The following is a 15696-nucleotide window of genomic DNA, read 5'->3' as shown; positions in this document are numbered from 1 at the left end:
AGCAGCCCATTTGGGAAATCTGACTGCATCCTTTCTCACCGTTCTTCCCAGCGTAGCTGCGGTTAAATCCGTGGCTGTTGAGGTGTGGAATAGAGCTAGCCTCCGTCCCGTGGAAGAGTTGTTTCTCATTTCTTTCATGGCCATTCTTTCCATCCATGACTGTTTTGTTTGCCTGGTACTTTTTCCAGAGAGCTGGATTCTGGATCCTTTCAATCTACAAATTAATAAAGTATTGAGTTATTCTGGAGATGCCAAGAGCTTTTGCCAAGTGATAGCAAATTACCACCTTTGTCTTTCATTAGCAAATATTCTACTCAAGGAAATTCAGTGCCATGTGACATTGTCCTGTGTTCAAAAAGCATTTGAGGACTGGTAAGACAGCTCAGGAAGAATATGGAGACATGAGTTTGATCCCTAAAGTTGGAAGGAGGACACTGACTCCACAAAGTTACACTCTCACTTCTACATGTGTGAACACCCCGTTCCCTCTACCCCTCCTCCACATACACACACACACACACACACACACACACACACACACACACACACACACAAACACACAAGGCTGTCTTACTGGCCTGGAGTTAATGCACCGAGTTAGGTTGGCTAGTTAGGTGCCACAGTTTCAGGCTGTCATAAGCTACCTGAGTGGATCTGGAAACAAACTTGGAACTAAGAGAACAAAACAAAATCTTGACTCCTGAGCCACCTCTCAGTCCCATATATGAGTGGGCTTATTCAGGAATATGGGTCATATCACTTATTTAACTATGTAACTTTTCCATTAGAAAACACCTCATCAGCCGACTTACGTTGTCTATGATGAAGCTTTGGCAGGTCTGGTGGAACTTGCTTGCCACCATGATATACTCGGGATCACTGGTTTGCAGACTGACCACAAGCAATTTTCTCTGCTCCATGTCACTCCAATTTGAAGGGATTTCAGCTGCAAAATAGACATTTGAGGGCTCCTGTGTTCATTTCCAGTATGCTTTGACAAACCTGCCTCCCTGTTGTATTGTAGTCTCATAATTCTATGTATTCAAGAAATTCCTTATCTTTCTAAATAGATGTTATTAAATGCATGGAGCATGGACCATTGGTATCAGGATGAGATGGAAAACATGTTTAGAAGAGGAGGGTGATTTAAGGTGAGATAGAACAATATTAGATCTCCTGCCTGAGGCATATGAGACTCATTTCCCAGCATCCTCTCCAGAAGAAGACAAAAGCCATCGATGTACTTAGGTAGGGTTTCCTAGGGATGGAGCCTCTCTGCCTACTCCTGTTTCGGTCTTGCTAAGGTGTGAGAACTGACTACATGCTGTAACTCACCTTCATTTAGTGCACAGCCTCTACTCTGACGTGATTTAACAAATTCATTACTAACTTGTTTTGAACAATCTCTGTCATTTGCACATGCATGAGTTTTTACCACTGGAGGGTTGTAATCTACATGTATTTTCTCATTTGCCTCACTCCATCCTTAAGAGGTAGGTGGGTGGGTGGTAACGTTTGTTTGTGAAAAGCTGCCGAATACCATATATGCTATGTTATTCCTTAGAACGGGAATTGCTTAGAGTCTGAGGGGTTCATTCATACTGGTCCTACAAAAGATGAATATAGTTTGTGGGAAGCCAAGGGGGACTCATGTGGTTTGAAGGCAGGAATGACAGCCTACACAAGACAGCCACTCCCTTCTTGGGGATCAGATCCATGGGGAACTGGTAGGCTGCTTCCTGATCTGGTACCCAGGAACCTTTGGCTCAGAAAAGAGCAGATGGGAATAGAATTGGGCAGAAACAGACAAATCTATGAGTTTGAGCCCAGCCTGAATTACCTTCAAAGTCATCCATGGGGATATACTGAAACACTCTCTCAAAAACAAAGTAAAAGCTTTTCTGGCCAGCAAGGCTACATGGTAAAACACTGTCAAAATGGAAACAAGCTGTGTAGTGGTGTCACATGCCCTTAATCCCAGCACTCGGAGACAGAGGGTAGGTAGGACCTCTATGAGTTTGAGGCCAGTCTGGTCTACAAGAGCTAGTTCCAGGACAGCTAAAGCGGTTACCAGAGAAACCCGTCTCAAAAAACAAAAACAAATAAGCAACAAAAACCCTGCTTTATTTCTAAGACAATGTTAAACTCAGAGTTGAGGCAATGACTGACCCCACCAACATGTAACTTACCTTCATCTTTTAAGACGCGCTGAACTGTGACACTCTGTCCTTGAGGGCTTGTGGCCGTGTTTGCCCTCAAGTTCACTGTGAAGTCCTGATTATTAATTTTGACAACAGTGCTCGTGTGCTTTGCCTTCCGTGCTTCCTCCAACTGAACGGTAGCTATTTTGTCAAAATAGTGTATGACATTGTTGACAATATAGCGCCACTCCACGAATGTGAGGACATAGTCTGCCTGGTTTTCCTTCTCTTTAGCCAATCGGATGCTCTTGATCAGGTTTTCAATCTCATCTCTAGCTTCTATCACATCTCTGCTGATTCCTGCAACTTCAATCAAAGGTGCCTTCTGGTCCAGCTCAATGGCGATATTCAGCCTCTCCTGCAGCTCATTCAGCTTCTTGTACTCCTTCTCACCAAAGTCTCTGACACACTCATCGTCACTGCTATAGGAAAACTGCTCTTGGGTGATCAGATTCTGTATCCAGGAGATCGTGCGTCCCACACTGTCTTCATCTTTGCCACATACCTGGAAAACTGTCTGTTCTATTTTCTTCTCCAAAAACAAAGTGTTCTGTTTGGGGGGCGTGTGCTTTGAAAAGCCAAAAAAGGCTAAAGAGAAAAGGAAAATTAATTTTTCTTTTATTCCCTTCAGCATCAAGGTGAGGAATATGTATTTGATAAAAGCAAACAACTCACAGGAGATCTTAGACAGTAGAGATGGCTGGGGTGGAGCCGGGGAGCCTTCTCTTTCTTTCATGTTGTTATAAAAAACATCCAGGATATGAGGCTGGAAGATAACAACTTTGACTTTCTTCACAGCCCACACTGATGTTTTCTGGATAAATTCTTCAATGGCATCCATTATGGCTTTAGCAACTACATCTGGGTCTTGTTGAGCACTTCCTTTAAAAACATACACACAAAGACAAGGTTAAGATCCACCTGCAAAAGACTGCTATATAAACAAGGAATTCCAGATGTCACAGGAAAGAAAAATGCTTTGTTGATGTCGGAGAATTCTGTACTCTGTCAATTATGTTTTAAATAAATGCTGATTGGCCAGTAACCAGGCAGGAAGTAGAGGTAGGTCAATGAGAACAGGAGAATTCTGGGAAAGAGGAAGCCCATTCCTCCCCAGTCCTGCCCAGACACACAAGAAGGAAGATATTACCTACCCTGCCAAAAAAGGTACTGAGCTTTCTGGTTAACACAGATAAGAATAATGGGTTAATATAAGTTATAAGAATTAATAAGAAGCCTGAGCTAATGGGCCTATCAGTTTATGATTAATGTAGACTCTCTGTGTGATTTTCTTTGGGACCTAGGGACTTGAACTGGGCAGGACAGAAACCCCAACAAGCAGGCCCTCATGTTATTCTTGGTTCCACTTTAATCAATGTATAGTTTTCAAACAATATGTCATCAAACAGTTTTGACATCCTAGACACAGTGGGGAGGTGTTTCTGTTCCATGCTGTTCACAGGTCAACATTCCAGAAAAAGCCCCTGATACCAGTTCTAATTTGTGACATTCACATCTGCCCTTTTCAGCTGACCGTGGCTCTCAGGGTCACTCCCCTCCCATTACAGAGTCCCCGTGACTTTTACACCTTGATTTAGTACTCTCTTCAAAAGATCATAAAAGGCAAAGGTAAAAAGAAGAAAAAAAAGAAAAAATGATAACACATCTTGAAACACCATATCCACAATGATGATAATCATACAGATGGTATGAAAAACATATAGGATGGGGGCAGGATTCTGTTCTTATCTCTGCAGGAAAACACTCATCTTCAAAAAATTCAAGGGACCCTGGATGTTTGAATATTGACAGATAAAAACAATTGACAACCCAATAAGGATCAGCGAGAAAATCAAATAGGTTCTGTAAGTGAAAATATTCAACACAGAATTTTAGATATATATGAATATATTTATAATTATAGAGATGGTTTTGGAGTTGGACTCTGGCTCAGTCCCTCTCTAATTCCCAGCCTGTTGTTAAGAGAAAACCCAGAGTTTCTGTCTCATGTCAAGAACCCATGATATGGGACAGAAGGAAAAAATAATCTATAAAACTTCTTTGCCTTTTTTCATATCTATTTTTATCTTTATCACATCTTTCATTGAATAAATATGTCTGCATATGTCTATACAGATAATGCCTAAGTTTTTCCATAATGAATGATAAATTTCCCTGCAGTAATCTTTAAAGTTTCCAGAAAGATGGGGTCCCACAACAACAACTCCATCTGGTTGCTATGACGTCATGATACTGATATCACTACTGCAAGACCTGTTTTGGGTACCAGTTGCACAAGACGGTTCCAACCTGGTTAGCTGAAATGGTGCACCTATTTACAACATTCTGGCCAGACCTCCACAAAATACTCAAGAGACTATTTACAATCTTACCAGACATTGATCTTGGTATTTAACCATCATTTTACTTTCAAAGGATCCCCTAGAAAGAACATCACCCCCATGACAGCTGAAAGCAATTTTAGAGGCTGAGGTCCCCTCTCCCAGAGCACTTTGCCCGTAGGCTTAGGGACATCTTTTAGGGGTTGATTATAATTGGTATGTGGTTGAGGGTTGGGAGAGGAATTTTATAGGCTCAGGGATCTTATCAAAAAAAGAGGGATAACTGGATGATGGGATAAGAGATTGGTATTTGTGAGTTATTGTTTTTAGACAATTATATTGGTATAGATTCATGAATATTGATACAAAGTTAAATTTATTGAATATTGTACACATGTATACTTCTACCTCTGTTTAAAACATTGTTTATGTATTGATATATATATATATTTACCATATTGCATTGTACATTACTACCTCTGCTCAAGATATTTATACATTGTTTACATTTGAAGGTCATTGTTCTCATTTTACTGCACAGTTGTTCACTGTCTTAGTCTTTAAGTTAATAGGTATTGAGAATTATAAGTCAATAGTCATCTATGTTTGTTATATTTATAATTAGACTAATCAGGTTCTTTAGACACATAGAAATTATATTCAATATAGATAGATAATCTTCAACCTCTTCAAAGAGCTGTAGAAAACCTCATTTAATCTAACTTAGAGTTCCATGGTAGTGAGACACAATTGCTCCTGGCAACACTGATCTATTCCCGAGAGAATGTTGAACACCAAAGACATTCCACCTGGAGCTTGTTGCCTTATTGGCAGAACTGGCCTTTGGGCAAAGAAATGCCCACGCCTTAACCACTGACAAAGATACATAATATCCGTAAATGGATAAAACAGAACTGTCAAATCCTGCCAAGACAGGGTAAGATAGTTTTAAAAAGTTTCTTGCCTTTTAAAATGGTCTGTCAATTACGTTAGGCCTTAGCCAAAGTTGGTTGCTTCAACATTACAAATGAGACTTTGGGTGACTGCCCAGGTAGCCAGTTGTCTCTATTGTTTGTTGCACATTTTGGAAGTTTCTTGATTGTGCTTCCTGTTTATTCAAGTAATATTATTTCCCTTCTCAGATCTTTGATGGAGTTAAAGATTAGATAATTGTAGTTACCCTCCTCATGTTTTAGCCAAGCTTAATTTCAATACAATAGTTAGTTTCCTTAAAATGGAATGTTTAGTAAAACTTTTGTTATGTGTTCCTTGCTTAATATTGTTTACTGTTTGTAATTTTATATTTGGTATCTGTTCCTATTGTATATAGTTGTATTGGGTTTGGATTGATCTTGTTTAGACAAAAGGGAGAGATGATGGGGAAACTCCGTAAACCAATCACATCTAGTTAAGGCCTGGCTACCTGGGGCCCAGAAAGAAAAACTAGGGGGACCCAGATGCGTGCTCTCTCTGCGCGATTCCCGCCAGACACAGAGGAAGTTGGACTCCCTATTCTTGTGGCATGAGTTTCCCATTACAACCATTAAAAATATAATTGTTATTCTTTAGCTGGCCTGGTTATTTACCATATCGAGCTAACTCACTACAACATGGTCCTTACAGAGTTAATTTGAGCCTAGGTTAGATTTTATGCATGTGTTGAGATTCTGCCAGGTTCCTATGGGGACCTGATTTAAACTAAGGTAATTTTAAGGTGCCCAAAACTGTAATCTACATGTTATAGTCTATAAATTTAGGCCTATTAGTTAGTTTAAGCCTCCAGAATGTCTTTCTTCCCTATACTCTATACCATTTTTGTGGCTGAGAAGAATTCAAAGCAGCCACCGAGTAGATCCGCTCCTGTCTTCACCATGTTCAGATCTTGTTTCTCAAGCCCTGGGACCCACTGGCAAGGTAAGACTGTGGAAAAGCCCAAAGTGAATGGCAGCTGCCAAACTCACATGACAGGCAGTGTAAAAGCCTCCTGGGAAACCTGGTTTGATAGATTGAGAGCCCATCTGGATTATCCCTGTTAATGGTGCCCACCACTGGGGCAGGAAATTACAGCAGATGCCTTTGACTAACCTTGTAGACAATTGAGGGGACAGAGGTCACTCCTCCTGCCTCCATCCTTTTAGTCATTGGGACCACAGGTGCACATAAATGCACCCTGCTCATTTTTCTCCTTCTACTTGAAGAACCCACAGGCTCTGCTCACTCCCTAGTGGACAGGGTACCTTGGAGTGAGGAAACTGTCTACTCCTAGGGAAGGTGTCCCTGTCATCACCCAGACCCAGTGAGGATCAAATCCATGGGGAAGTAGACACTTTGAGATGGAGCCTTGACAGCCTGTGGCTACGGACCTGTGCCAATGGCTGGTAGGCAAATAGATGAGTAGTTCCGTTTCTCACATGCTTCCAAAACACAGGAAACTGATCTCTTCACATCATTCCCACCATCAACGTGAATAATACTCTTGCATCTCAGTGATCCACCTTCAGTAACTATGTACTCACTGTTCTGCTGAGCTGTGAAACATGAACAGATTCAGAGTCAGACGCTGACCTGTGCTTGGAGAAAGCAAGATGTCTGATTTCATGAGGAAACATTTATGAATTAAAAGCTTATGAAATACTACACATTGTGAAATTTTTAACTGAATTTTTCTTAACTGTGAGATAACTTTGCACTTTTAACTTTCTTTCATATGGAATTCTTTCATAAAATATATGATCTTAAGATAAATACAGGGGTCTCAAAACAAAGCAAAAACCAAAACAAATTAATACATTGTCCTCCCAGCCCAAGGCCCTTCCTCCATTTCCTCACAGCCCCCCACAGTCAATCTTTCCGTTCCAATCTGGCTGCAAGAAGCAGCATTGTTCCTTACCCAAAACAGAACATTTCTTTTCCACACTTGGTCCTGCACCCTCCAAAATTGCTTTGGAGACTCCTACATGAGAAAATCAAGATGGTGACCTGACCAGAAAGACGTCTTTGTGTCTCAACACACCCCATCATAGAGCAGTAAGGACAGAGGAGACATTTTCAAAACTGTTGCCAGTTGTAAGAAAGGCCATAGAATTAGGTTTATAGATATTAGTTAACAGGAACAAGCTCAAGTCAACAAACTGTTTTGACTATAGAAACACCTCTTTATAGGATCTACCACACTGATTACTTCAGGAGACAGAATCCATCTCAATAAGTACCTGATTTGAGATCAAACGTGTTTGATGTTGAATTGACAATCACATCTGCCGCTTCTTTGGTAATGTCCCCCGTGGCCACTTGGAACAAAATCGGGCCAATATTCATTTCATGCACTCCTAACGTAGGGCTGGAGAGACTCCCATAAAACCCTGCCCAGAGAAAAGAAAAGACAGAATTAAGCCACAAGTCATCAGAAGCAAGAACAGCTGAGGTCGCAGGCTGCTCTATCACTGTATTGGCTGTCTTTTACTGTTGCCCTGGCTCTGGGCTGGAACAGAAGTGTAGCTTGAATTCAGGAGTTTGGGGTCATCCTAGGCAACACTGCAAAACCTTGCTTCATAACAAAGCTCCAGTGAACCCCAAACAAGATGAACTCAAAAACAGAAAGACACATTTGACAGAGAATTGTTGGCTTGTATTGTCTCTTAAGATGTATCTTGGGAAATACACATCACAGTGGAGATGGTAGTCTTGTCAGTAACTCAAAAATCCCACTGTACAGATTATATAATCTGGCCCACCTTTTCTCTTTGCCCCAAGACCCATAAACAGGCCACTGTGCTTTATACTCACATGCATGGAATATCCTTTAATTTCCATTTAATATGTTCCATAGTTTGACTTCTCAGAGAAATGATCACCATCATTCTTTCCCTGTCATTGAACAGTTACTTGGTAACAGTTACTGGTCAACTTAAACACTTTACTGTACCTTGGGTGTCACTTGGATTTCCATGACTCCTTTTGTCAAATTCATCTGAAAATGCCTAGAAATACAAACACAGTGTTAACCATTATACTCCCTATGCAATCAGTGAGTTTGCATCCTTGGGGGTTCTGATTCTGTATGCACACGTGTTGTGATGTATATAGTAAAGCCGTTGTGCCTGGTTTTGAGAGACATGTCTCAGCAAATCCTCGCTAGGTTTGTGTTGATTGGTAGAGGCTGAGAAATTGGGCTGAGACTGTTTAAAGAAATGCCTGAAGAAATGCCGTCTCTCTGGAATCTCTGCACTTGGTGCTCTGTGAGAGCTTGCAGCTGCACTGACCTTCGTCTGAAGACACTTGTGGAATCCTGAGGTTCTTACTTTTGATTATGGTATTCCATAATGTATGGGCTGTCTTCCCTGTCTCAAAAAACTGAGGAAGACACACACACACAAACGCACACACACACACACACACACACACACACACACACACACACAGAGAGAGAGAGAGAGAGAGAGAGAGAGAGAGAGAGAGAGAGAGAGAGAGAGGTGGGGGAGGGGAGGAATGAGAGAGGGAGGGAAAACAACATTTCCAAATAAAGATTGGGAGACTCAAGTCTATGAGACAGGATTCATCTCTATTCATGCAAACATTCATATCACACAAAAATCTCAGCACCTCCACCTCCTGCTCCCTTTGTGTACAGAAACCTAAACGTGTAAAGTAATTCTGATTTCTAGAAGAGAGGGCATGTGCTACAGAAATGCTCACATCACCTTACACCATGATATCTCAGGGAAGCTATTTAAAACTCTTAATAGCTGGGAAAGTGCATACATTCTTACAATCTCAGTATTCTGGAGGCTGATGCAGGAGGATTGCCATGAGTGTGAACAGTCTGAACTAATTAACAATATCCTGTATAAAAATAACCTAAGCAAACAAACAAACCTCACTGTGCTTGCACAGTCCAAGCTGAAGGTGTCAGGAGCTTTGGCTGCCCGATTAGAGTGTAGGTTCCCTTGGTTTGCTTCCATGAATTTATAGGCAATGTCTAGATCTAGATAATGACATAGGACCTAAAAATTCCAACAGCCCCATCCACAGGCATCGTGGGCTGCCACCTTTACTGTGACATTGTGGAAACTGTCCTAACACTGAGGTCATGTGCTCTACTGGATTATAAAGACATGGAGAACAGAAATCAGGCCTTAGAGTCAGACCACATTGCCATAGCTGATGTGATACACTGTGACTGAGGATGATTCTAGTATTTCTGGTCCAAGTTTCCTAAGTCACATGGGGATGTGTTCAAACCACATCCATAACTCATGATTAATTACATTTCCAGAAATAGCAGCTAGAATCACCTGTATCCCATTCTGGAATTCTTGGATTGATAATGCCATAAATGTGCCTTGATATTATGTATTAATATTTTTATATCCATAGAAGAGACAAACCAACAGGCTGAAAAAAATGGGTACTACAATGTGTGAACCTTACTTATCTGACTCTATATTGGATATTACAATGTAATAGCGTTACTTATCTGGTTTTATAATGAGTATTACAATGTGTGAGCCTTACTTACATGATTCTATAATGGTTATTAAAATGTGTGAGCCTTACTTACATGATTCTATAATGGCTATTAAAATGTGTGAGCCTTACTTACATGATTCTATAATGGCTATTAAAATGTGTGAGCCTTACTTACATGATTCTATAATGGCTATTACAATGTGTGAGCCTTACTTATCTGACTCTATAATGGGTATTACAATGTGTGAGCCTTACTTATCTGATTCTCATCCAGACATAAGGATGGAGAGATGGAGAGGCATTCATGAGACAGCTGGAACCTCACACATTAACTCTATCATTGACCACATAAAGGAACGACTGCCATTTCAAGGTGTGTTTTAGTAGTAAGATTATGTTAAAAATGAATTGGTGAATTGTTTAGAGACAGAATCATGTGTAAACATTACATGTTAGAAAAAGATCAAACACCTGGCCACAGAGCAATAGCAGTTGAGATTGAATAACAGATAGAACTTCATTGGGTTTGTTTTTGGACTTTTGGGGGTATTTGAAACTTTCTTGGATAAGTAGTTACTATTTTTTCTGTTTATAATTTTTCTTGAAATTTGTCATGGTATGTATAGCTAGTCAGTACTCTCCTATAATGAAACCACATAAAACAAACCTCCTATTAGACCAAGAAGATGCAGAAGAACACAGGTCCCATCCTGCAGGTGACAAAGAGATCAGAAGTCGAGTCTGTACCTGAATGTTTTCCACGTCTTTCGGGTGCAGCAGAAACTGAACTTCCTGTAAAGTTTTCAGGTGGTTCTTGCTACTAAATTTGAGCACTTCTGAAATTATCAACTTAGCAAATTCGGGTTTAGGAAACCCCATAATTCCTGTTCCTATTGCTGGAAATCCAATTGATTGCAGAGACAGTGCCTCGGTGATTCCTAGACAGTCTCTGATGATGTTTTTCATGATCTGAAAAGCACAGAGAACTTCCTTAAATGTCTTCTTTAGAAATGGGGGACCCTAAAAAGTAGGTAGTCAGCAGCTTGTCCTGGGAGCACTGTCCATTCTATTGTGCTTTCAACAAAAGTTAGCAGCAGTGTGACAGGGAAACTTCAGAGAAGAGATGAGAAAGAGAACATGGACACCCTTACAAGAGCACAGACTCACTCCACCATAAGCAAAGAGGGGAAGCCACAGCTGTCCCAGTCTATCACTCTCTCCCAACTTCAAGCCCTTACCTTACCTTTCCTCAATAAATGCAGTATATTCCCCCAACCCTTCCCTGACCATCAGCAATTGCTGAGTATAATAGCTAACTTACGCTTCTAACTATGACCTATATGAACTATGACCTACAAGAAGTCATCTACAACTGAAATGAAATGGCCATTCTATGGAACCTGCCAACTCATGATGCTGTCCCAGAAAAGAAGCAGACCAGGGACTAGCTGTGGTGTGCTGTAGGGGAGTCCAGAGAGCTACCCATGGCCTGGAGAATGTATAGCTGGGTCCTACCTTCAGTGACGATGCAGTGTCATTCACTTTCCACTGTGGAACCACCACGTGAAATACACGGTGGCAGTTCAGGTTACAGCCACTGGTTTGTAGAATTGTGCCTGCCTTCACAGAGACCCGTTTTCCTGCTTTATTCAGTTCTTTCTGGAGTTTTGGCCCGGCCTTTTCCAGTAAGGCCTTAGAAAGAGGTCCTTTGTTGAGCGCAAGATCCGAGGGAATGGAGTTGACAACCACATGGGTCTTAAAGACAAAACCAAAGATTCCTTTCAAATTCTTATCAAAGACATTCATCAACCATGACTACATTTGAGCCACTGGACTTGGCAAAAGGAAGACAGCAGTTGCTTGTACATTTTGTGATTACTGTTCAGAGAAACAAAACCATAAAAGTCAGAGTGGAAACAATTCAAATGTCCATTGGCTGGAAAAAACAAATGTATCTTCATGTAATAGGATATTATGCAGCCACTAAGAGGGATGAAGTACTGATACATGCTACAGTACGGGCAACCCCTCCCTGAAAGAATTCTCATCAGTAAAAGAAACTGGTCACAGAAGACACAAACATATTATTTCATTTATATGAAACCTCAAGAACAGGTAAATCTGTTGAACCAGATGTGGAGACACACGCCTTTAATCCCAGCACTCAGGAGTCAGAAGAAGATGGATCAAAGCCAGCCTGGTCCACACTGCAAGTTCCAGATTAAACAGAGCCGTGTACTAAGACCCTGGTTCAAAAAGAAAATTAAGAAAACAAATAACAACAGAGTAGATTGGATGTTCTCTACAGCTAGGAGGGGCGGGGTGAGCAGGTGCATAAATTAAGAGTAACTGTTAATGAGTATAAAGAATTAGAAAGCACTACAGTTAGATTGCAGGATTGGTTGATTGTGGTTATACACGCACACACACACACACAAACTCATGCTTACACTGCAAGAATTATCCCTATGTGAGCCCCAACTCTAAAACCTTCCATGCTCATTTTTAGTGAATATATTGAACATACTGCTGCGCCCACTTGAAGTGTAAACTGTGAGTTACACAACACTGTTTAAAGACAAAGCCATCAATAGCCAACTGTTAAAATGATGTTTAGCTTTGCTCAGCTTAGCCTGTGGGAACATGCTGCAGCAGCATGCCCAGGTAAAAAGGTCCAATTGTGGGGCTGGGGAGATAGCTCAGTAGGTAAGAGCACTGGATGCTGTTCCAGAGGACCCAGGTTTAATTCCCAGCACCCACATTACAGCTCACAACCTTCTGTAACTCCAGTTTTAGGAGATCTGACACTCTCATATAGACACATGTGGAGGCAAAACACCAATGCACGTGAAATAAAAATATTTTCTTTTAAGTTTCAGTTGTATCACTGCTGGTCACAAGACACCAAGAACTGTTCTTGGTGGATGCTTAGAGATACTTCCTCTTGAAAACAATTCAAAGCAAGACAGGGTCACAGCATCTAGCTCATGTCATCTGTTATCATAGCCAGCACATCCATCCACCTGTTTGTCATTTAAAGCTAATGGGGACAAATGACACCCAGTGGTGATAATTTAGGACTTTGATCTTGATCTTTAAACAAAACTTTCAAGGATTGGTTAAAATTTCACTGTAGGGGCTGGAAAGTTGGTTCAGCAGTTAAGGCCATTTGCTTTTCTTCCAGAGGACCCAAGTTCAATTCCCAGCATCCACTCATTGTGGCTCACAACCACCTGGAGTTCAACAACTTTCTGGATAAATATCACTTACCAAAATTAAATCAAGACCAGGTAAGCAAATTAAACAGACCTGTAACTACTGAAGAAATTGAAACAGTCACCAAAAGTCTCCCAAAGAAAACCCTGGACCAGATGGTTTCAGCTCATAATTCTACAAGATTTTCAAAGAAGAACTAATACCAATAATCCTCAAATTATTCCACACAATAGAAACACAAGGAACACTGTCAAACTTTTTTTATGAGGTTACAATTACCCTGATACCCTAACCACATAAAGAAATTTCTAAGAAAGAGAATTACAGACAAATCTCACTCATGAATATTGATGCAAAAATACTAAATAAAATACTGGCAAACTGAATCCAAGAACATTTCAGAAAAATCATCCACCATGATCTAATTGGCTTCATCCCAGAGACGCAGGGATGGGTCAACATATGAAAATCTGTCAACGTTATCCACCATATAAACAAACTGAAAAATAAAAACCACATTGATCATCTTATTAGATGCTGAAGAAGCTTTTGACAAAATACAGCATCCCTTCATGATAAAGGTCTTGGTGAAAGCAGGGATACAAGGAACATATCTAAACATAATAAAGGCAATATACAGCAAGCCAACAGTTAACATAAAACTAAATGGACAGAAATTTCCACCAATCTCACTGAAATCAGAAACAAGACAAGGTTTTCCACTCTCTCCATATCTATTCAATATAGTTCTTGAGGTCCTAGCTAGAGCAATAAGACAACAAAAGGGGATTAAGGGGATAACAATCAGAAAAGAAGAAGTCAAACTCTCAGTATTTGCAGATGATATGATAGTTTACATAAATGACCCCCAAAATTCTACCAAGGAACTTCTACAACTCATCTACACTTTCAATAATGTAGCAGTATACAAGATTAACTTAAAAAATCAGCAGCCCTCCTGTACGCAGATGATAAATGGGCTAAGAAAGAAATCAGAGAAACATCACACTTCACAATAGCAACAAATATCATAAAATATCTCGGAGTAACTCTAACCAAACAAGTGGAAGACTTTTATGACAAGAACTTTAAATCTTTGAAGAAATAAATTGAAGAAGACACCGGAAAATGGAAAGATCTCCCATGCTCTTAGGCAGAATTAACATAGTAAAAAGGCTGAAACACACTTATGGAACTGCTCAACATCTTTAGTCATCAGAGAAATGCAATTCAAAACAACTCTGAGACCTGTTAGAACAACTCTTACACCTGTAAGAATGGCCAAGATCAAAGACACTGACGACAACTTATGCTGCAGAGGTTGTGGGGTAAAGGGATCACTCCTGCATTGCTGGTGGGAGTGCAAGCTGGTACAACCCCTTTGGATATCAATGTGGCAATTTCTCAGAAAATTAGGAAACAACCTTCCTCAAGATCCAGCAATACCACTTTTGGGTATATATCCAAAGGATGCTCAATCGTGCCACAAGGACATGTGCTCAACTGTGTTTATAGCAGCATTGTTTGTCATTGCAGAACCTGGAAACAACTTAACTGCCCCTCAACCAAAGAATGGATAAGGAAAAGGTGGTGCATTAACACAATGGAGTACTACACAGCAGAAAAATATAACGACATCTTGAATTTTGTAGGAAATGGATGGAGCTAGAAAATATCATTTTGGGTGAGGTAACCCAGACCCAGAAAAACAATTATCACATGTGCTTACTCATAAGTGGGTTTTAAATGTAAAGCAAAGAAAACCATCCCACAATTATGATCCCAGAGAACCTAGACCAAAAAAAAAGATGCTAAGAAACACATACATAGATCTAATCTACATGGGGTGTAGAAAATACAAGATCTCCTGAGTAAATTAGGAGCATGGATACCTTGGGAGAGGGTTGAAGGTGAAGGGAGAGGCAGGGAGGGGAGCAGAGAAAAATGTAGAGTTCAATAAAAATCAATATAAAAAACAAGATATTATATAATTCAGGCTGGCCTCGAATTCACTCTGTAGCCAAGGATAGCCTTGAATTTGAATTTCTGATCCTCCTCCATCCATCTCCCTAGTGCTGTTTTTACAGACCTGTGCCTCCACCCATGTTTATGCAGTGCTAAAGGACTGAATCCAGGACTTCATGCCTGTTAGGCAAATGCTCTTTCAACTGAGCCTCAGCCAAGCATTGGTGTGGGAAGTCCTTCTGTCTATGTGCTGTTTTTAGTGGTTAATGAATACATCTGTTTCAGCCTGTGGCTTAGCAGAAAAGGGCAAGGCGGGAGCTCCAAGAAGACAGATGAAGAGAGAGTAGGCAGAGTCAGAGAGAAGCCATGTAGCCCCCCAGAGACAGATGCCAGGTGGAACTTTGCCAGTAAGTCACAAGCCCGTGACAATACACAAAACATTACAAATGGGCTAACCAAAGAGATAAGAGCTAGCAAGCAATAGGCTTAAGTGATTGGACAAG

At 40.6% G+C, this 15696-nt stretch overlaps 1 protein-coding gene across 3 annotated transcripts in view; it reads right to left on the bottom strand.

Moving 5' to 3' along the window:
• Positions 1–15696, bottom strand: part of LOC125413061 (protein mono-ADP-ribosyltransferase PARP14) — a 651703-nt gene that overhangs the window by 57038 nt on the left and 578969 nt on the right. For 2 of the 3 annotated variants that reach the window (XM_087901065.1, XM_087901068.1), the window contains exons 7-16: positions 11528–11767; positions 10760–10981; positions 8469–8523; positions 7756–7905; positions 7434–7496; positions 6907–7071; positions 2877–3083; positions 2190–2789; positions 813–946; positions 40–214 (exon numbers count right to left, since the gene is read on the bottom strand). The exons of the other annotated variant lie outside the window; for it this stretch is intronic. In XM_087901065.1, coding sequence (XP_087757191.1) covers positions 40–214; positions 813–946; positions 2190–2789; positions 2877–3083; positions 6907–7071; positions 7434–7496; positions 7756–7905; positions 8469–8523; positions 10760–10981; positions 11528–11767 — 2011 coding nt within the window. The remainder of the gene's footprint in view (positions 1–39; positions 215–812; positions 947–2189; positions 2790–2876; positions 3084–6906; positions 7072–7433; positions 7497–7755; positions 7906–8468; positions 8524–10759; positions 10982–11527; positions 11768–15696) is intronic. 3 annotated transcript variants of the gene reach the window in all.

Source organism: Myodes glareolus, chromosome 2 (assembly GCF_982192425.1).
Source record: "Myodes glareolus chromosome 2, mMyoGla1.1, whole genome shotgun sequence".
Taxonomy (NCBI): domain Eukaryota; kingdom Metazoa; phylum Chordata; class Mammalia; order Rodentia; family Cricetidae; genus Myodes; species Myodes glareolus.
This window is presented reverse-complemented; position numbering and strand designations above follow the sequence as displayed.